A 21,655-nucleotide genomic window follows, 5' to 3' on the forward strand; every position below is an offset into this window, starting at 1 on the left:
TATGATCAATTCAAAACAGAAATTTAAGTTTTTGCAGTAAGAACAAACTTGATTTTGATTTGATTGATATTACTTTCTTTTTTTGAGAGAGATTAGCCCTTAGCCAAGATCTGTCACCAATCCTCCTCTTTTTTGCTGAGGAAGACTGGCTCCGAGCTAAGATCAGTGCCCATCTTCCTCCACTTTATATGTGGGATGCCTGCCACAGCATGGCTTGATAAGTAGTGCATAAGTCTGCACCTGGGATCTGAACCGGCAAACCCTGAGTTGCCAAAGTGGAACATGTGAACTTAACCACTGTGCCACTGAACCGGCCCCTAATTGATATCACTTTTTAAAGTGTGACATTTAAAAAATTGTATAGACATGGGGCTGGCCCCGTGGCCGAGTGGTTAAGTTCGCGCGCTCCGCTGCAGGCGGCCCAGTGTTTCGTTGGTTCGAATCCTAGGCGCGGACATGGCACTGCTCATCAGACCACGCTGAGGCAGCGTCCCACATGCCACAACTAGAAGAACCCACAACGAAGAATACACAACTATGTACCGGGGGGCTTTTGGGAGAAAAAGGAAAAAATAAAATCTTTAAAAAAAAAAAAAAAAAATTGTATAGACATATATTAGCAAAGTTTTTTAAATTGCATTTTCCTTTTCTTCCATTTGTTATGCCTCAGTGTAATCATTTCATGTTTAACTAGGGAAAGCCTGTGTGGATATTTGAAATGTATGTTATCCAAGAAAGACATAATCCAGAAAACTCAGTGTCCCAGATAATTTTAAAGTTCATTTAAAATGATCTAGTCATTATTGTTGATGGTTTCATAAGCCTTTAATTCAACTTGCTCATGTAATTTATAAGAGTTATCTGCCGTGAAACTGAAGAATTAAATAGTTTGATAACTGTTTTATGCCTGCCAAGATTTTTCTTTTGTCAGATGTTCTGTTTTCACAGAACACCTCTTAAGCATGCAAGTGTTCTCGTCTCAGAGACATTGAGTGTGTACAGACATATTCTTTATTTCTCTTTATGACACTGAGGAGGTGTATAAAAGCATCCCAAATGTTGTCCAGGCCTTGATCTTCTTGCATTGAGCTGCATTCCAGATGAGTACAGATGGAGAATGTCATCATCTTCCACTGTCAAAGCTTCACTTTTTCTGATTCTAAAGCCAATTCAATATTATTGTAATCTTTGAGTTAATTGTCATGAATACTATGCAACTTTTCTTTTCATTTGTTTTTAAGGGTCCTGTTGGCCCAAGGGGACCTCAAGGTTTACAAGGGCAGCAAGTAAGTCTTTTCATAATTAAATTATATACTGTAGCAAAAATGAGAAAAACATATAAATAAGGTCTCTATGACATGATGCATTTGACTGGCCTTTAAATTGCATATTATAATGCTCACTTTGAATGAGCTGTATTCAATTAATTTTCGCTCACTTAGAAATATATGCAGTATGTTTTTTAGAGTTTCTTAATGCGGCTAAAGTTTTATCACCTCGTTTCTTTATGTGACTGACCTCCAATACAAAGAATTTTTACGTGCCTTTGCTTTTGAAATAATTATCTCATGTCATGATGAAATTTTCATAATTGGTTATGTGCCAGCTCTGAGGCTGTGAAATCAGACCATAGAAGGCCATCACTGCATGGTATTATTAGAAATAACAGGCCAGATGATCACTCTATGGAATCTTTAAAAAGAACATAATACTGTACTTTTTTTCTATAGCCTATCAAATACCAATAAAATAGTGATGGAGAGTTATTTGAATTTTTGTAGTGATTTGACAGGCAGTAGGAAATGATTTTTCAAAACAAAGCAAGAGAAGAATTCTTAGCTCAGTCAAAGATACCATGTTGTCATTATCATGTGTGTGGGGTTTTACTTCTTGCCATTTTATATTACTGCCATTGGTTACTAGAAATTGTATTGTTGATGATGATGAAGAAGTAGACAATGATGATAGTGATCATGATGACTACCATTGATTGAACACTCACTCTGTGCCAGCACTATTCTAGATTCTTAACATGTGTTAGTTATCTAAAGAGCTGTAACAGCCTGATGAAGTAGGTACCATATTATCCTCCTTTCATATTTCTCAGATTAGGAAATTGAGATATAGAGAGATTAAGTAACTAACCCAAAGTCACACAGCTGGAGAGTGGGGCAGCCAGCATTTTGAACAATGGCAATATACTGCAGAGATTATAGGATTTAGTATTCTTTTTTCCTTTGGTTTGTATATATAATTTCTATACGTATAATTTATTCTCAATTTTAGGGTGGTGTTGGCCCTGCAGGGCCTCCTGGTGAACCTGGTGAACCTGGACCAATGGTAAATGTCAAGTAAGCATGTAGACCCAGTTAAATATGGGTCCACCATGGTAATGATGTCATGAGTTATTTATTTTACCAGCTCTTTCATAATGTATCAAGAAGTTACAGTCCGGTTCAGGAGCACTGTATTATGGACTGTGCTTAAGCTATATGTTTCTTGTGGCCAAGTATTTAAATTCAGAGTGTCAGACAGTGCTGAGATATTTGCATTTGTGAAATTAAACATTTTTCCCGCTGAGCACATAATCGAAGGGATACAACATAAAATTCAGAATATTAACAAAGCTATTTTCTCTGATATTTTTCATTTGTCTCAATAATATTTTGGATTATATCATTGGTAGGTTTAGGTAAACATAGGTAAATATCCTTTTTTCCTTTTGTTTTGTTTTGTGATTAGGGTCCAATTGGTGCACGTGGACCAGAGGGCCCTCCTGGAAAACCTGGTGAAGATGTAAGCTGCCTTTCTTCACTTTGCTTTGAAATTTTAAAAGAGGCTAAGGAAGGGCTGCGGTATTAACATAAATATTATTCATTAATGCTTATTTCATGTCCCCCACTTTTAGCTCCCATTAAATTCAATCAAAACTGGAGAACTCAGAATGGAATTTAACAAAACCTAGAAGTGTCTTAATTTGATGGTATTATATTATTAGGTACTCTCTCTTTCCCTGCAATTGTCAGGTTTTCCATTGTGATTTCTCCATGAGATGCTAGAATTGTTGTCACAATAGCTACAACCTTCGCTGGTCAAATCTCTCAAGTGAACTTAAGGAAAGACGCCTTACTCTGATGGCAAAACATCATTATAAGGTCTTCATCAAATGGACTTTTTAAATGTGTTAGTAGGATAGTGTCGATGTTGCTCTCCTATGCTGAAAAAGTTATTTCTTCAATTGGACTTTAATACAGTTAAAACTCAACTTCAGATTTTAACATTAAGAACCTATGATCAAAAGACAGAGTGCAACAACAGATTGGCTTTTCTAGATTCTTTTCTTAGTTGTACCAAAATTGAGGATAAAATCATGGGTAGACCGTTAATTTCTGTGTGATACTAAACCAAATATGTATTTTCTCTTTGTGTGTCGTGACATTTATTTAAGCAGATTGCATTGAATTTGGCCATACAGAAAATGTCTCTGGTAATTCATAATTTCTTTTCGTCACAAGAAAAGAATTGGCAAGTAGTATTTTAAGGAACACTCTTTTAATTCAGTGCCACATGTTGAGAGAGAATTTCATGGCATATATGTGTGTAAATTTTGATGTTTATAAAATGGTGAGCTAGGCCACCAGTATAATTTATAACCGCTTCTTCTTCTGGATAAATTAATGAAGCCTCTACAAGCTGACTTGCTAGACTGGGTTAACATCAGGAATAGAACTCAGTATTTTTACGCTGTTGAGAGCATTGGGACGAGCTTTCTAAGGAAGACTTTTCATCTGCATTTGATTTGTCATCTAGTCTCAGATGGGAACATTTTAATCCCTTTTTGCTTCTGCCAATCTTGTTTTTTTTCCATAAAGGGTGAACCTGGTAGAAATGGAAATCCTGGTGAAGTGGGATTTGCAGGATCTCCGGTAAGTTTATACTTATCAATACAATGACATAGACACAAACATAAAAAAATAAAGAACATTAAAGTTAACTCACAATTCATTGTTTGGATGTGCATTAGACACTTTCACCAAGACATGTTTTCTTCTGTCATTGTGAAACAGGACATTTTGCTAGACTGACAGATAACTCCAATTCCCTCTTTGCATTGCCACCATATGAATGACCCATCTAGAGGCAGAGAATTATAACCTAACGTAGATTCACTCCAAATTGAGTATCCAATTTTCAGATAAGTCACCAGCCTGACCTATTTATAATTTACATCTTAATCTCATTTATCTTCTTAATATTTTTATTTTGTATTATTCACATGTCAAATACAACAGCTTGAAAGAGAGTTTATTGATTTGTTTTTCATCTGCTAGGGACAATAAATCGTAGACAAGATGCTTCTTTGACTGCGCCCCAAACCCTAATGTTGGCTGAAATTTTTGATTGATATTCTGGGCCCTAAAATCTTATGCTAAGATACACTGATCGCCAGCGCTTCTAACACAGCTGTTTTCTTCTCCCTTAGCTCACTACAAGGACAGGTCCCTGGCAACCCACTCCACCAGAATTCAGGACTTGGGCCACTTGGCCATACTCTGAAGCCACCTTTCTGTCCTCACTCACATCGCTCTGATAGGCCTTCCCCTGGAATATGCTACACAGGCAATGGGGAAAAATAGAGAATGATAATCAAGCAAAAATCCTCTAACATTCTTGCTCTTAAAGTTTCTCCTTGTCCAACATCCCCGACACTGATTCAGCCTCTTACTTATTATATTTCCTATAATTTCCTTATATTTCTACTACTCAATACATCCACCAGTACTGAATTACTCTCCGTTTACTTTCTGAAAATTGATGAGTTTCAATGGTAGGCTTTTTTTAAACAAATGAATGCTGATCTTTTAAGGGAGTTTACAGGGCTCTAAGGATTACTGAGTTTCAAATATAAAACCAATCCCCCAGCTCCCTGCTCTCTCTCTTTCCTTTCCTCCCCCATCAGCCTGGAAAGTCAATGCAGGCAAAGGCATGCGGTTTAGTCATTAACACAGATGTCCATGTCAACCAATCCAGATTCAAACCTCCCTTCCTGCTGCACTCTTGCACATATTCCCAGCATGGGCCTTCCATGGGGAGGAAACGTGCCCTGCCAGCATGTCACAGATGCACTCTGCAAGTGCAGTGCAACGATGTGTGATTGGGCAGTGATGACAGTCTTGGGTCAGCAGAATGAGAAACTTTTATGAGCACTAGCACATCTGGTTCATTTTCCTGTTATATTAGAGATATGTAATCACATGAGAATTCCCTTGCAGACCACAAAAACTCAAAAGTTAACTAATTATTTGAAATAACATAGCTCAGTAATTCCCCTATAGGCTTAGATAGATGTGTACTGAGTTTCCTGCTCGAGACGGAGGGGAGACAAATCTCAGTAAAGGGGAGCATTCCAGTGGAAAAACTTAAAGGGAGTTCTTGAAGGGAAAGAATTCCTAAGCAGGGCTGTGTAAACAGAAGAATTAGTGGAACTTTGTTTGTTCAGAGAGTTGGTTTGATGTGCCTTTACTGTGATAACCCCCTCAAAACACTCCAGAACCATTTCCCCTGCAAGAGGTCACACAGGAATTATTGCTTTGCTTTTATCATATGGAGTTCATTTATTGAGTTACTTACTCATTCATTTAATTAACAGTAAGTGAAGGCTATGATAATGCAGAACAGAAGGATTTTGCCATCCGTGTGAGATTGTGCTAACGCAAGAGAAGTTCCTTAAGAAAGGTTTAGGAGAAGCACTATGAGTGTGAAGAAAAGTGTTAAACCATTTCTTCATTCAGTTGTTTATTTAATGATTATTCATTGGATGCCGACTAATCATACATAAAGCTAAGTGTCAGGGATATGCATATTAATAATAATAATGGATAGCATCAATCTATACCATCAAGGTGCTCAGTCTACTGGTGCCAGTAGTAATGGAATTCAATTTGAAACCTAGTTAATGTGGGCAATGAGAATAAGTGAATAATTAAGTCACTGGGTCCTTATGTATTTTAAGGGAGTATGAGGAAAAAGTTTCAAGTACCTTTTCAAATAGTCATACCATTTGAATTTGATCTCTATTTTTTTTGTTAGGTATGCTTAGGTGAAGGATGCATAAAATTAACGGATATTGAGTCAAGGAACCAACCCATTCTCTTTGTATTTCTTGACTTTCCTTTCTGCTGGATGTTTCATTCCTCAATTAGTTTTTTAAACAGTCACAAATCCACAAGCTTCTCCTGAACCTTTTAATTTAAAAAATTTCTGATTGTATTTTAAAATAGTCTTTCTAATCATATTCTACTGCCAATATTTAGAAGTTCAGAGAAAATAAAACACATTGGCTTGTTGCAAATGTGTTTATTCTTGTACCACAAATAAAACACAATATAAAGGAAGGGAAGCATAGTTTTCCCTAAGTTCCTCTCCTGAATTTTTTCCTCTACCTTGACCTAGTTGATTTAGACACTGAACATGCTTATTTTCTTATTTTTGGTTTGGTTTAGTTTGTTTTGGTTTTTCTGCTACTAATTATAATACACAGTGATATCATTTGAAAATATCATGAAATCAATACGTGGCATTAATCCATGTCTCTGTGTCAGTCATGTTTCCATTTCTAACAGTGTATTTGCCTTGCTCATTTTTGATCATCTAGATGTATTTGGATAGATAAAAGTGTACTACTCCTTTCTCTTCTCTGGTTTGGTGTCAAAAAACCATGTACCAGATATTTTTTTGCTGCAAAAAAGGCTATTAAACAATTTATTTTTATTAATGACTCTGAAATGCCTTATCTAGTTTTTCTTTTTTTTTATAGGGAGCGCGAGGATTTCCTGGGGCTCCTGGTCTTCCAGGCCTGAAGGGTCACCGAGTAAGTTCAATCCTTTGTAATTCTTTCAGATACTGTGGCTTACTGAATAGGGTCTGGGGAGCATTACCTTCAAAATCTTTACAATTCTTTTGTCAATCGTCCTTAACTGGCTGTGGTTGTAGTGGTCATCTGTGGCTACCAAAATCACAATTTTTTTACATTTCCTTTAAATTGTATTTGATTCTATAAACAAATAAATTTTGAGTTCTTACTAGGAACTGGGTATTCAGCTACAAAAGAGGACACTGCGATAAATGAGAAGTGTCCATGGCTTTCAACTTCAGGCCAATAAGGGATACAGTTAAGAAAATAGGCAATTATTACGTAGTGGAATAAATGGCATGATACTAGAGAGTGCACTAGATCGCAGGAGGGGCCCATCAACCCACACTAGGAAGGCCATAGAATGCTTCTCTGTCTGTAACTCAAGAGAATTCGTATGTAACTATTATATGTTATGTGCATATGTGGAAAGTACATGTCTAGCTATCCAAAAGCATGGCTGATATTCACTCAGTATGCAGTGGCTGGCCTCTGTGTTGAGTGGTTGAGTTTCTGGTTAGAATGCTTGCTGCTGTACTAGTTATTAAATATTTTGAATATCACACCTGGATATAATCCACATTGCATAACTATATAAACTTTATAAGTGTTTGTTTTCTTTAAAGCCACCATAAGTTCTTTATTTGTAGCTATAAATTTAATTTCTATGAAGTCACAAAAATTTAAAAGGTGAGAACGTTGCAAATCGAAAATGCTATTTAAAGGGGGAAACCCTACTTTAATTTTCTTGGAATAGATTTTCAAAAAACGTTGAGAATTTGGAAACATTTTGAATAACAACTTTAAATTTGAGATCCGTTTCGTAAGGTACTTTCTTCTGTGAGCTTATTTTTGATTCTCCTTTTACATGTCTGAGAATTAAAAGAGCAGTAAAATATAAATTTATATTTTTCTTCTCAGGGACACAAAGGTCTTGAAGGCCCGAAAGGTGAAGTTGGAGCAACTGGTTCCAAGGTAATTGTATAATACTTCAAAATAACCTTGCTACAGTGTTTCGGTTCTGCTTCAAGTCCCTAAATTTTTTTCAGAACTATCTTAAATAATTCTGGAGGAAAGAGGATTATAAAAAAATGAATAGTTAGGTAGATAAATGTAATTTTTCATAGATAAGTGGAAATAGATTTACCAGACTACATGACATGACCTAACTTTGCCACCAAGAATAACCACTGGGTTTCTGCCATGCAGCATGAGTGTTGTCTGTACACGAAGATGGCACTATGAATCCACTCTCTGAAACACATTCACTCTTTTTTCTTCTTTACAAATATCTGAGAGAGGGGCTGGCCCAGTGGCACAGTCGTTAAGTTCACACGTTCTGCTTTGGTGGCCCTGGGTTTACCGGTTTGGATCCCAGGTACGGACATGGCACTGCTTGTTAAGCCATGCTGTGGTAGTCGTCCCACATATAAAGTAGAGGAAGATGGGCATGGATGTTAGCTCAGGGCCAGTCTTCCTCAGCAAAAAGAGGAGGATTGGCAGCAGATGTTAGCTCAGGGCTAATCTTCCTCAAAAAAAAAAAAAACCAACCAAACAAACAAATATCTGAGAGGTTTAGATGGTTCAGTAGCCCCATTATTCAATACACTTTTAATTCCAGGGGCTTTTGGCCATAGTTTCTTCTTAAAATTTGTTTATGTTTCTAGAGAGAGAGAAAACATCAAAGGAGTGAAAGGACTTTTTATGAGAAGTATCATGAAATACATATGTGGAAAAGCATTTGGCTTTAAAATTGTTATTTCTAGACTTCCTATAATATATCTTGAAGGAATTTTACAGTCAATTTTAGCTTTGTAAAGTTTTACCTCACCTGAAATATTATCAGACATAGACAAATAACTACTTTTTGTACTTACTAATGTGTCTAGGTGTGATAGTTCCATCGGTCTTGTTGAAGTCCTCAATTTTATTTTAGACTTATTTCTAGGGAAACTAAATTTCCATTGCATTTTGAGAAAAGGTAATACAACAGAATTTTGAGGCCCTTCATTGAATATGCCTTTCAAATGCCCACTTTGAAAATATGCCTTTAAAATGATACACACATGGAGCAAAATGATGTGAGTATCAGTTGTAGGGTTCTCATATTGTAATGTGATCTCATTTTTGCTTTAGGGTGAAGCTGGCCCAACTGGTCCAATGGGTGCCATGGGACCTATGGTATGTATCAATTTAATTCTTTGTTATTTCTTTGCTTTTTAGATTATATTGAAAATGTTTAAATGGAAAAAAAGGACATGGAGAACATATGTTAGCTGGTGAAATAATCTTGATTACCAGTTGACAGGCAAACACACTGTAAGAACTGTATCCTTCACATAGAAATGGCTTCCTGCATTTCATTGTTTTTCTTAGCTGTTAATGCCTTTATTCTTTTTCTGTATTCAGTGATTAAATTCAGGATTATTGTATATTCAGTCTATTAAAGCTAGGCTAGGTGTGATCTATTTAGGTGAGTGGTATAGGGTATGTATCTCCACAGGTGGAGACTTTTTCAAACCCAAAATTGCCCCAAGATATACTATTGATTGGTAGCCAATTATATTGAGTCTCAATTGGATTGAGTAGTATAATCAAACTCCCCTAGAGTTCAGATAAGATGCTTCAATGGATGGCTTTTCTCTCTCATCTTCAGGGTCCGAGGGGAATGCCGGGAGAGAGAGGGAGGCTTGGGCCGCAGGGTGCTCCTGTAAGTATGTGTATTTCAACTCTCAAATACTTTACTGAGTATGCTTTTTAAATGAGAATAACAGTACTGGTCGCCTGTTTTAATTTTAGTTTTTTTACTTTTCATTTTGAAATAAATTTAGGTTTACAGAAAAGTTGCGAAGATAGTGTAGAGAGTTGCCGTGTACCCTTTACCTAGCTTCTGTTATCGTTAACATCTTGCATAACCACAGTACATTTTTTGCCTACTTGTTGTAATAAAGAAATTAAGATAATAATGAAAACATATAGTGGCATGGAATATAGTTCATGAAAAAACATACACTTTGGAATAGCAAGAACATTATAATAATAGGTAAAATTTATCAAGCACTTATTATATGCCAAGCATTCTTCCAAACGTCTTTTATTTCATTTTCATCACAATCCTAAAAGGTAAGTACTATGAACATACCCTTTAGAAGAGCTGAGTCTCCTGATCATCTGTCCTTGATCTATTTTAACTGTACAAATTGAGAAATCCCCTTGCTGTCTGCCTGTGTACCTTGAACCTAGGTGGGGGCGTATTCTATTAATCCTCTTCACAGCTCTCTGAAGGTCAGGCTACACTTGCTGATACTTCAAACTTGCAGTTCATTACATTGCACCCACTTTGCTCTTAACAATTAAAGACTGCCACCTGGCCTCCATTATTTTGAGATCCTATTATCCCCATTAGTTTTAGGAATCCCAGTTTTACAATATCCCCTACTGCTACCCCACAGAAGACAACCACCTTAAAGCTTCTCAATGGTACCAAAGTCAGGACCCCGACTTGGGAGAACTCAATAGGCCATTCCTTATCAACTTGGTAAGTGAGGAGAGAAATGCAGAGAATATTGTAGAATAGATTCAGCTGTTGCCTTATTCAGCCTTCCATAATATATCCATTCTAGTACGTTTACTTCTCTGTTCTTCCTCCTACCATCTGCAAAAGCAGTTCTGGCTTTTCTACTTCACTTAGTGTGGGCCATTGCTGTTTCCAAGCTTCCAAAAACCATTTCCCACATTAACACCATCTCCTAGCATCTTTATCATGGTGTTAAATGTGTATCACGGGAGAGTACTTCCATATCATTAAAGTTCTCCAACTTTATGTCCTTTCCCTCTCAATCCTGTACCTTTAGGACCTTGTCCAATCCATTCTCTCTGGGATCCTGACTCTACTTCATGTATAGGACTTGTAGCTCTTTTGGTATATAGTCTCTTATCTCTTTTTTCAGAAAAAGCACTTCCTCAATCCAGTTATTTTATGACTTGATGCTAGTTATTGGTCTGGTGGCTGGGAGGGGAGGGGCATATGGTAGTGGTGGTGGCATATATTGTCTGGTAAAGTAGAGGCTTCTGTGCCATCTTTAAGCAAGGGAGAAGTATAAGCTGTTAATGGTGGGAATGGGCTACTTCTACAGGCTTATAGGCTTCAGAGTATCTGAAATTTCAAAGTTCTTAAGATATCCCAATGCTGAATTATGGAGTCCCATTCCTTCCAAACAAGGGTCTTGACCATGGCATAGCCAACTATCCATGTTTTAGAATTCAACCTTCTCAAGAGCTCTTAAACCTTTATCATTAAATCCTGGGCCTGATCTTCAGCTTTTTATTCCCCTCTTTGTAGAAGATGACAATATTTTTAAATACTGCAAAGGAGTCTTGATGATTAATCACTATCAGTCTTTCAGTGTCTTTCTCCAATGGATTCGCTCAACAAGACCCAGGCAATTCCATCAATTTTATGATTGCTGTTTCCCCTAAAACTTCCGAATGCCTGAGCTATTGCCCCCTTAGCCCATCTGCTTACACTTATGTCCTGTCTCAGTTCACCAGTGGTGACAAATTTACTACTGCATCCATAGCACGCAAAGAGTGATCCATTTTTCGTCTATCACCAGCTGGTCAGTGAGGAATCCAGCTTAAAAATTCCATTTTAGAGTTTGCTTTCTTGTATGCTTCTGGCACCAATGGTATTAAAGTCTTAGGTCAGGTTTCCTAGGAAGCAGCATCAAAGCAAAGACTTGCGTGTAAGAAATTTATTGGGGAGTCCTCTCAGAAACTACACTTGTGAAGAAATGAATAAAAGAAGCAGGGTTTGTCAGAGGGAGAAATTAAACTGTGTTACAAATACAACAGAGACCTCAGTCTCCATGACTTCTCAGTTCCATGGAAACTATGGAGCTGGCATGGCTCTTTGGACTTGTCTTGAATGGAGGCCAATCCTTTATACGACTGCACTGACCATAGAAGGAGCATAACCTTGGGAAAGCTAACTCATTTTAGCTGGGGGCAATGTGTGAGGAGAGTCTCAACTGTGAGCCATCAGCTTGTAACTCCTCCAGCAGTGGTAGAATGACTACTTCAGCGCTGAAAGGGGATCTGGGTGACACCCACAGCATTCACCACTAATTTCTCTGTGTGTGTGTTTACACGGATGTGTATGTGTGCTTTATTTTTTTGTTTTTACAAGGAGTGCATTCCTCCTCTGAGTTAAACTGGCTGTTAAGAAGACTGGGGGTGTTCAAAATTTTGTTATCTTTGAGCTCACTTGGTAGAAGATGATACATTCAAATAAAAAGAATTATTGTAATCAGTTTCATTTCTTCAATCTTGAATTTTCTTTCTTATTGCTGTAAGGATAGATGTGTTTATTACTACCTTACCAGTGTTGTATAAATGTATATTTTTATTGCTATTTACCCAGCTAAGGTTGTCATCAGTTAACCTTAATCTTCATTCTTCAATTTTTACCATGGAAATTTTTATAAAGTAAATGAATTATGAGCAAATGCAATAGAAAATGTAATCTTATACTATCTTGTCTCTTTTTCTCCTCATTAGGGACAACGAGGTGCTCATGGTATGCCTGGAAAACCTGGACCAATGGTGAGTTGTATTACTTTCATATTCATTCTTCCAAGTGTACATTCATTAACATTTAAAGAGCACCTACTGTGTCCTAGACACTTGGGGAAAAAAATGTTAAACACACTGTACTTGTCTTTGAAAATTGCCCTGTCTATCAAGGATGGGAGATATATCAATTAATATTGTAGCATACTGCTATTGCTAAGTGCTGTAATAGAGAATGCAACTTGAAGTTTGGGAACATAGAGGAGAAAGTACATACACCTCAGTGAGAGAAAAATGTCAAGGAAAACTCAAGGAGGAGCAGCTTTCAAGGTAGGTCTTGAAAGATGAGTGTATAAGATGAGCAAGAATATAGCATGGTTCATAGGATGGATAGATGAAAAAACATGATGAACTCGGGGAAATGCTAGGAGGGTAAATAGGACTTGAAATTATTTGCCCTTAGGATCTCTTCTCCCTTGTCACTCATAAAAAATATATATATATATATATATATAGGAGGCAAAATAAGTAGAGTTTAAAAGGGTTCTTATTAATGCAAAACTGATGGAATTAAAATACAGTCCTCCAAGAAGAACCAGGATAACCTGGAATGGAATTCCTCTTACACTCATTTCCTTTAAATCCAGCCTTTAAATCAATGGTTTAAATGCTGTGTGTGCCTTCCCAAATGTCAGATAGTGGCAAATATCCGCTTCTTATTAGCCTGAAAGAAAAATCACTCTAACATATCCAGATGACTCTTGAGGATCATTTTTATAAAGTGCAGTCCTAGATTTTGGTACAAAACATAACTTTCTAAAAACTGTCTTTATTATTTGATTAATGCAAGGAAAATACCTCTCTCAAGAAGCAGTTGTTTCAAACAATTTGTGTTTGTGACTGGCTTAATCTTCTATGCTACAACTAGGAAATCCTGTTACACCACTGGACATGTCTTTTAGCACCATTTTATATCAATGTTGGAAGGTACTTATAATAAAATTACATTATTATCTTTGTGATTTTTTTTTAAAGATTTTATTTTTTCCTTTTTCTCCCCAAAGTCCCCCGGTACATAGTTGTGTATTCTTCGTTGTGGGTTCTTCTAGTTGTGGCATGTGGGATGCTGCCTCAGCGTGGTCTGATAAGCAGTGCCATGTCCGCGCCCAGGATTCGAACTAACGAAACACTGGGCCGCCTGCATTGGAGCGCGCGAACTTAACCACTCGGCCACGGGGCTAGCCCTTATCTTTGTGATTTTAAAGTACTAAGTGGATTATTCTTATATTATGTGTCACATACAGAATAAAAGATGACTTAATTAGATATTGATTAAAATACATGTCTGATCACTTTTCTGGTTCATTTTAAAAGGGTCCTCTTGGGATACCTGGCTCTTCCGGTTTTCCGGGAAATCCTGGGATGAAGGTAAGATGTTAATATATTTAGCCCTTGATTACATGAAGTATATGAATTACTTGATTACATGAATCCACAATTGAAGAATCCCATTTCATTAATTAAAGAGTATGGAAGTTGCTCTTAACTAAGGAAAGAGCCTAGAGTATTCTCAATATCCATTATGGCAGGGAAAAAAGTAAAGAAAATAAAAAAACAAGATTACTATATAATATATAATTAAAAGAGAATTGCTTAATCGTACAATTGTAGTGTCAAAGAATCTGTTGCATTAGGACTCTGACACCAGACAATTGTTAACAGCTGCAAGGAGTAAGAGCTTAATCTGAATTGGAACTCTGTTCTTGGATATAGTGCCTGGCGATAATAAACAGCAGAATGTTCTAAACAATAGGAGGTTAAAATAAATCAGAGATTGTCAAAAGGCTCTTCTCTCCCACAAAGCTGGCTTTCACTCCTGCCCCCAGCGTCCCCATTTACACAGCCTTTAAAGGAAGGGGCAGCAGGCCATTTGGCTCTCCACATGGGAATGGATTAACATATTCTGCTGGGATGATTTACATTTGTAGTGAGTCACAATTTGTTCTTTCTCTCAATACTTTGGATGATAAATTCAAGGATTACGGTAGGAGATTATTAAGATTATATTAGCTAAATTAGTGAATAAATTCAGAACCCTACTTTCAAATTTTAAACAAGACAATACATTTGCTTACCCCTCACAGCCAGGTTCCCTTTGGCAATTTTCTTCATCTCAAAGAAGGGATTTGGTCACCAGATTCTGCTATACAAAATGGCTGTGGCAGTCGCCTCACTTCTCCCAGTCTTATTTTGTCATGAAATTTTGTTGAAGATTAAGTGAGATAATCCATGCAAACCCTTGGCACCATGCCTGATGCAGAGGATGCCCTCAATATAGGTTCATGCTTCTTGTTATTAGTGCTACTCAAATTGGATCTGAACTTCGAAACAAACCAAAAAACAAAAAAAAGGTCTGTAGCTAATGTTTCACCCTTTGAAATGTGAGAGGCATCAAGTCACATAGTCTTTCAGGCTCTTTCTAATGCTGTCTTTAAATGCTGTGCCACATGGATACAGCTGCTTTAAAATGATGCCCTGAGTCATTTCACTAGCCAGTCCCTCCTTTCACTGAGAACTCACTGTGCACTCAGGTGGGTGGGACCTTTGTTCCCTCTGTTCCCCTCTGTATCTGTTCTGCTTCCTGAAGTCCACTGACTCTGGCCATGGAGGGCCCAAGCTTCCTATGTACCCTGATCAAAATATGCAAAATTCCTTCTCTCTTCGTGTGAGACCCTCCGCCCTCAAACTGAGCTGTTGCTAGAGAATCAAAGAAAGAATACTCATAGCTCCCAGGATTATGACTTAGCAGAAAATGGTTTCTGCTCCTACTGTGGCATCTAGTTAAGACTTCACTAGTAACCACAGTTGATACAACAGTTCACTCTGGATACTTCCCTCTCCTTCTGGGTTTTTCTAGTACTGGCTGTTGGCTACTGAAAACTGCTGAAAAAAGTCAAACGCCTGGCAAAATTCTCTCTCAGAAATCGTTTCCCTGTCCTACCACCATCCCACACTGCCCAGTAGAAAATTCCCAGGTCTTTATTTTTACCAGGATTCTGCTATACTTATAAGATTCTTCCACGATCTCTGGCTCTCAGGATGAAGAATAAACTTTCACATCCAGTTCTTTGCATTTCAATGAAGGGTAATAGAGATTCAATAGGAATTTTATTTGTTTTATTAATACTAATGAGCTCCTGAAGGCTTAGAATTTTAATCCTAAAATTCCAGGTTCAGATCCCTCTAGGATCAGATCTACATATCTACATGATATGTTGGGTAAAATACAGAAACCCAGTTAAGTTTGAATTTCAGATAAAGAAAGAATAAACTTTTAGTATAAATATGTCCCAAATATTGCACGGGACAAACATACTAAAACTATTCGTGTTTATCTGAATTAAAACTTAACTAGGTATCCTGTCTTTTTATTTACTATCTGGATCACTATCTTGGGTTGAAATGGGGTAGCTATCAGGTGACGTCTACCACTTGGCTCTGCTCTTAATGCTACAGGCATCGTTACACTTGAAGGGATGGGAAAGTGAGTTCACTCTTTAGGCCAGGTTAGGGACATCTCCCTTGTAAACCTCTTTGTGCTCCTGGTCCCTTTAAATGTTTGGGGGTAAAATGTAAAACTCCAAATAAGCAATCACCTTTGAATTGAACCATGTTTATATTTTTCTTGAATTAACACTTCCCTTTGCATTCCTTTAGGGAGAAGCAGGTCCCACCGGGGCTCGAGGCCCTGAAGGTCCTCAGGGGCAAAGAGGTGAAACGGGGCCACCAGGTCCAGTTGGCTCTCAAGGTCTTCCTGTAAGTTCCTAGTATATTTAAGAACTATCACAGAAAGCTGGATATGTCTTATAACACCAGAACAAAGGCAATCTATTTTAATATATTCTCTTTGAATTCTAAGTGTTTACGACTCATGAAAAAACCACATTTCCCTTGTTAACTCTGCAAGTTTGTATATTTTATGAAAAATAAACAAACTCTGTAAGTTTGTCTATTTTACAGAAAAGAGAATTGGTCAAAAAAGTGTTTTTTATGATATAATGGTGGTTGATTTCTTTTGTGTGTGTGTGTGTGTGTGTGTGTAATTTTTTCTGCCTCCTTTTGGAAGATGAGTGAACATGTGAATAACACCCTAGCTATGACTTAATATTTCATAGACTTTTTATGTATCTTTTAGGGTGCAGTGGGAACTGATGGTACACCTGGTGCCAAAGGCCCAACAGTAAGTAACTGCATTTATGCCACATGAAGTTCAAACGGACACAATCCTTTGGACATTGGCCGTAGACTTCTATGTATGTCTCTGCTGATCATGTTACTCTTGCATTTTGATAGGGCTCTCCGGGTACGTCCGGTCCTCCTGGCTTGGCAGGGCCCCCTGGATCTCCAGGACCTCAGGGTAGCACTGGACCTCCAGGAATTCGAGGCCAACCGGTAATGTCCTTTATAACAGCTATCATCCATTAGTATAACCCAACTAAGATTGCCAAGAGAAATAACATATAATGAGATGCAATGAAACATAGATGATGTGATTTATCTGAACGAGGCAAATGAAGATAAAAATCTTTGTAAAGTGAAAACAAATGTTAATGTACAGTTTAGATGTTTAAATTCAAAGTGAAACAGTATTGCATTATGTTAAATTTTAGTGTTCTTTTATTTAAAATAACAAAGTCATAACTTCATGGTCTACCTCATAGAATTTTATGAGTAGTTGAATAATAAATAATATGGAAATATTTTGCAAGCCAGTTGTGGGAAGTGGAGGTTTAATGAGGACTTTTAAAGATGATTTGGCTAAAAATGGGCTCAACAGCTATTTCTTGAGAGTTATTCTTGAAGAAGGATTCCAACATATTGTTCATATTGAATGACTTACCATATTTTGTAGGAATTATTTATTAGGTAAAATATTATTATGAACCCATAAGAAATAACCACATTGAGAAGTTGTGCTTATACATCTTTTATCTTGACATATAAAAATTAAAATTTTCTTTCCTAGTACTACTTAAAATATTTTGGATTCTGTTCCTAATAATTTGTTTATGTTGATAAATCATTTTTAAGTGCTCGTGACAGATTTATTAAAACATGAGTGTTGCTGATATTTCACATTTGGTTTTATCGCGCTTTCAATTTAGCAATCTGATTCCTACGACTTAAACTACAGTTGGTATTTGCAGACACACATACACAAAAGCCTGGAACAAAACAAGACTCTAAACCCCTTTGGAGTCAAAGACGAAATGCCCTCTTTGAAGGTGTCAAACTGTCAATAAACAAAACATAAATATAAAATTATTTTGATTCTGGGTGAACAAGTCTGTTTCTTAAAATATATCCCAAGTAGGTTTATCTATAGAAGTTATCACTGTGGGTTTGAATTTTAATTATCAAATTGGAATAATAACGATAATTCTAATTATTCTAGTATGCATGATAAAAAAACCCAATATTTTAAAATTAAATCTCTTGAAGACCACTCTGAAAAAAACAAATTGTTACCAGATTATACTAGATTTTATAAAAATTCACACACATTCTGTAAGGTTTCAAAATTTAAAAAATGATTATGTTATACTGCTGATTCAACATAGATTCAGTCGCAAAAAATTTTCAAGGCCCATTCACTGTAATTAATTAAAGCAGTTTGGACTGGCTAAATATCCTGGTTCCTACAACTAACAGTATTTTTATTTTAGGGTGATCCAGGAGTTCCGGGTTTCAAGGGAGAAGCTGGCCCAAAAGGAGAACCAGTAAGGCTTCATTTTTTTTAAATGCTAAGAAGAGCATAAATATTGTCTAGAAGTGCACAGCTCAAAATACTCAAGTGTTTAAAATAGTAACAATGAGAGTTATAATCTGTTTGGAATAGTTTGTTTAGCATGGTTTAAAATTTATGACTGACTTCGTTAAATGAATCTTTTGGCTATGACTCACTTGTCAATGGCTGTTCCTGGTATATCTTTCTGTTTTTAATAGGGGCCACATGGTATTCAGGGTCCAATAGGCCCACCTGGTGAAGAAGGCAAAAGAGGTCCCCGAGGTGATCCAGGGACAGTCGGTCCTCCAGGCCCAATGGGAGAAAGGGTAAAATTTGGATAATAAAATAAAATCTTACAGTTGGGGTGGAATTGCATGAGTAAGTTTTGGGATAGTAAGGAAAACCAGAGCAGTTAAAAGAAGTGCATACAGGTGTATTGATCTGTTCAGTATGGTAATCTGTGAATTAAAGGAGCCAACCATTTAATCATTGTTCATTCATTCATTCAACTAATACTGATTGAACAACTACGCTATGCCGGTTTGCTATATGGGTGCTTGGGATGTATCAGTGAACGAGAAGGCTATGGTCCCAGCCTTCATGTGAGGACTAGTAAACAATAGCATACTCTAGTAGGGAGGTAAGCAAAAAACAAGTCGACAAGTAAATGAAAATATACTTACACATTTTAATAAGTGCTGTATACACTTATGAAATAGCAGGGTGATGTGGTAGAGAATAACTCCGAGTATATGACCGTGGTGTGACAGATTAGGCGTTAAGAAATAGGATTCTCTGAGAAGCTGGCATTTTAGCTGAGTCCTGAAGATGAGGATGAGCCAGCAGGCAACTTGGAAGAAAGAACATTTTCAGCAGAGGAAACAGCAAATGCAAAGCCAGGAGGCCAGAATGGGCTTGGTGATTTTAAAGATCAGAAGAGGCTGCTGTGACTGGAGTATAATGAAACAGGCCTGAAAGAGACAACAGTATCATCTTACATTTGTATAGAGCTTCAGAGAATGCAAAGCCTTCACTTACAAGATAATACTAATGCATGTTGTCATTCACATTTTGATCCTGGTGGATGGTCCCATTCCTTTACCTCTCAAATCTAGATATCAGTTTTTCTCTATGTTTAATTTTACAAGGAATTGTTAGAATATTTCTTGATTGAATATTTTTTTGTCTCAGTACTTATATATTCTTCAAAATTTAAAATTTCTTTCCATATAGTCAAGTTTTTTTGTCTTATACAAATCAATTGCTATGTTGGCTTGATCAGAGTTCCTAAAACCCTACAGTACTGAAATTAAAAATTGCTCACTCATTATGCATTATAAAAACACCACCAACAATTAAGAATCTCATTTTCGTTCCTTGTAGGGTGCTCCTGGCAATCGTGGTTTTCCAGGCTCTGATGGTTTACCTGGACCAAAGGTGAGGTTATCCCATCAATGTTGACACTCAGATGGGTGGTGCTCCAAAAGATGTCATTGTTCAGCGTGGTGATCTAACCTTGGTCCATGTGGGTCCAGATTCAGAAAAGAGTTGGACACAGATGTCAGGCCTAACACCAATCCCTCTTGTGCAATTTCTGCATTATCCAGGTCCAGGGGAGATGCATGATGGTTGGAGCTATATGAGAGTTTGTTTTCAGATTTCTCAGGGACAGTCCTGAGAAGAAAATGTCATAGACCTTTCCTTTAGCTGATGTATATTTTTTCCATTATCTAGAAATTTAGACTCTTTAAAAATTCTGGGTTTTTTTTCCAAGTCTAAATTATTAGAGTGAGGCTCTAAACACAACTTTCATTAGTTAATGATGGAAAAGCACTATTCTACAAGGAATCCACATTAGAACAAAATATGAAGTCACATTGTTTACAAAGAAGTCTTTGTAACTGCTTTGACAAACTATTTGTATGTTATACAGCTTTGGTTTGTAAAACAAGAATTTCTACGTACTTGCTTTTGTTTCCTTGCGCTCCTTTTTTCTGACACATTCTGCTTTGCTTTGGAACAGGGGGCTCAAGGAGAGAGGGGTCCTGTTGGTTCTTCAGGACCTAAAGGAGGTCAGGGGGATCCAGGACGTCCAGGTGAACCTGGGCTTCCAGGAGCTCGGGTAAGAACACAGCAGTTTGTTGCTCCATCAACCCAGGAGAGATGCTCCTGAGAATTCGTTGAAGGGTTTTTTTTGTTTGTTTAGTTTGCTTTGACAACTTAGAATATTTCTTTGTTTTTATAGTTTCGACTTAATTCATTATTTTTTAAATACTAGTTTATTTTTATCATCTATAGAAATCTCAGTAACTTCTAGTCCCCTTTTTCAAAGGAGTAGGTAGTAACACTTTTACCACTTTACATGAAAAAAACTCTGTTAAGTTTTGTTTACTTGCTAATAAACAACTTGTTTGACTTTTGGCCAAGAGAATTCCTGATAAATTTCATTTTGACAATATGTCACTGAACATTTATTTGAACTATGGAATTGCTCTTCAATTCAGTTGTCAACCATGCCCCTGAAAGAGAAAGATTATACAAGAAGTTGTTAGATGGAAAAATACACTTGGCTCAACGTAAGTTCTTTACCTTGAATCCAGCATTGAATGTATGAGTCAAAGTCTGCTATAGGCCTTTCTCCTTCTACATGAGAACCGGAATTGGGTTCACCTTTGCTTAGACATTTTTCCCTAGACACCTAACAGAGGTGGAATGCCAGCTGAATGAGCAGTCAACGTTGCTTATAGTAAAGATGCCCCTGAGTGTAGGCTGCATTTGCACTGGGAGGACTATGAATGAATAATAAAAATCTGGTGGGAGGCATAGCTTTGGATTTCCTGAGTTTGGAGTGACTTGTACCTGGGCACTCACCTTGCTGGGACCAATACAGTACGTCCAAGATGTTGTCACAAATGTTATTACATGAGATTTCTAAGCTAGGGTGGCTCCTGCACCCACCATGTAGACTCATTCCCTAACATCTGGCCTGTTCATCATGGGAGGCTTAGCGGCTGTGCTTTGATGGCTTCTCCCAATGAAGCATCCCACTGGGTGCTGCCCTGTTGGCATGCGGTGTTGTCCGCCCTGTATCCTTCTGAAGCCAGGCTGGGCGAGGCCCATGATGGTCCTATGAGTTTGTCTAGAGGAGCCTAAGGCTACTGATAGTGAGCCCTGAAAAGTGGAACTGAATCTTTTTAATACAATGCTTTTTTCACTCTTTAGACTCTTGACTTCAATTGTAGGTCAGCAACAAACTGACGATTGCTTTTAATTTTCAGGGTCTGACAGGAAATCCTGGTGTTCAAGGTCCTGAAGGAAAACTTGGACCTTTGGTAATTAATTTAAACAAAAATCTACAACTGTTAATATTTCTCAATAGACAT

General features: G+C 37.2%; 1 protein-coding gene across 2 annotated transcripts in view; it reads left to right on the forward strand.

Annotated features, from left to right (window-relative positions):
* The window catches only part of LOC124233469 (collagen alpha-2(V) chain), a 402,012-nt gene that overhangs the window by 349,947 nt on the left and 30,410 nt on the right, over positions 1 to 21,655 (forward strand). For both annotated transcript variants that reach the window (XM_046650583.1, XM_046650582.1), the window contains 18 exons: positions 1,242 to 1,286; positions 2,287 to 2,340; positions 2,743 to 2,796; positions 3,873 to 3,926; positions 6,818 to 6,871; positions 7,835 to 7,888; positions 9,050 to 9,094; positions 9,570 to 9,623; positions 12,473 to 12,517; positions 13,859 to 13,912; positions 16,202 to 16,300; positions 16,680 to 16,724; positions 16,838 to 16,936; positions 18,211 to 18,264; positions 18,491 to 18,598; positions 19,656 to 19,709; positions 20,296 to 20,394; positions 21,551 to 21,604. In XM_046650583.1, coding sequence (XP_046506539.1) covers positions 1,242 to 1,286; positions 2,287 to 2,340; positions 2,743 to 2,796; positions 3,873 to 3,926; positions 6,818 to 6,871; positions 7,835 to 7,888; positions 9,050 to 9,094; positions 9,570 to 9,623; positions 12,473 to 12,517; positions 13,859 to 13,912; positions 16,202 to 16,300; positions 16,680 to 16,724; positions 16,838 to 16,936; positions 18,211 to 18,264; positions 18,491 to 18,598; positions 19,656 to 19,709; positions 20,296 to 20,394; positions 21,551 to 21,604 — 1,125 coding nt within the window. The remainder of the gene's footprint in view (positions 1 to 1,241; positions 1,287 to 2,286; positions 2,341 to 2,742; positions 2,797 to 3,872; positions 3,927 to 6,817; positions 6,872 to 7,834; positions 7,889 to 9,049; positions 9,095 to 9,569; positions 9,624 to 12,472; positions 12,518 to 13,858; positions 13,913 to 16,201; positions 16,301 to 16,679; positions 16,725 to 16,837; positions 16,937 to 18,210; positions 18,265 to 18,490; positions 18,599 to 19,655; positions 19,710 to 20,295; positions 20,395 to 21,550; positions 21,605 to 21,655) is intronic.

This window comes from Equus quagga, unplaced genomic scaffold (assembly GCF_021613505.1).
Source record: "Equus quagga isolate Etosha38 unplaced genomic scaffold, UCLA_HA_Equagga_1.0 203_RagTag, whole genome shotgun sequence".
Classification (NCBI taxonomy): Eukaryota; Metazoa; Chordata; class Mammalia; order Perissodactyla; family Equidae; genus Equus; species Equus quagga.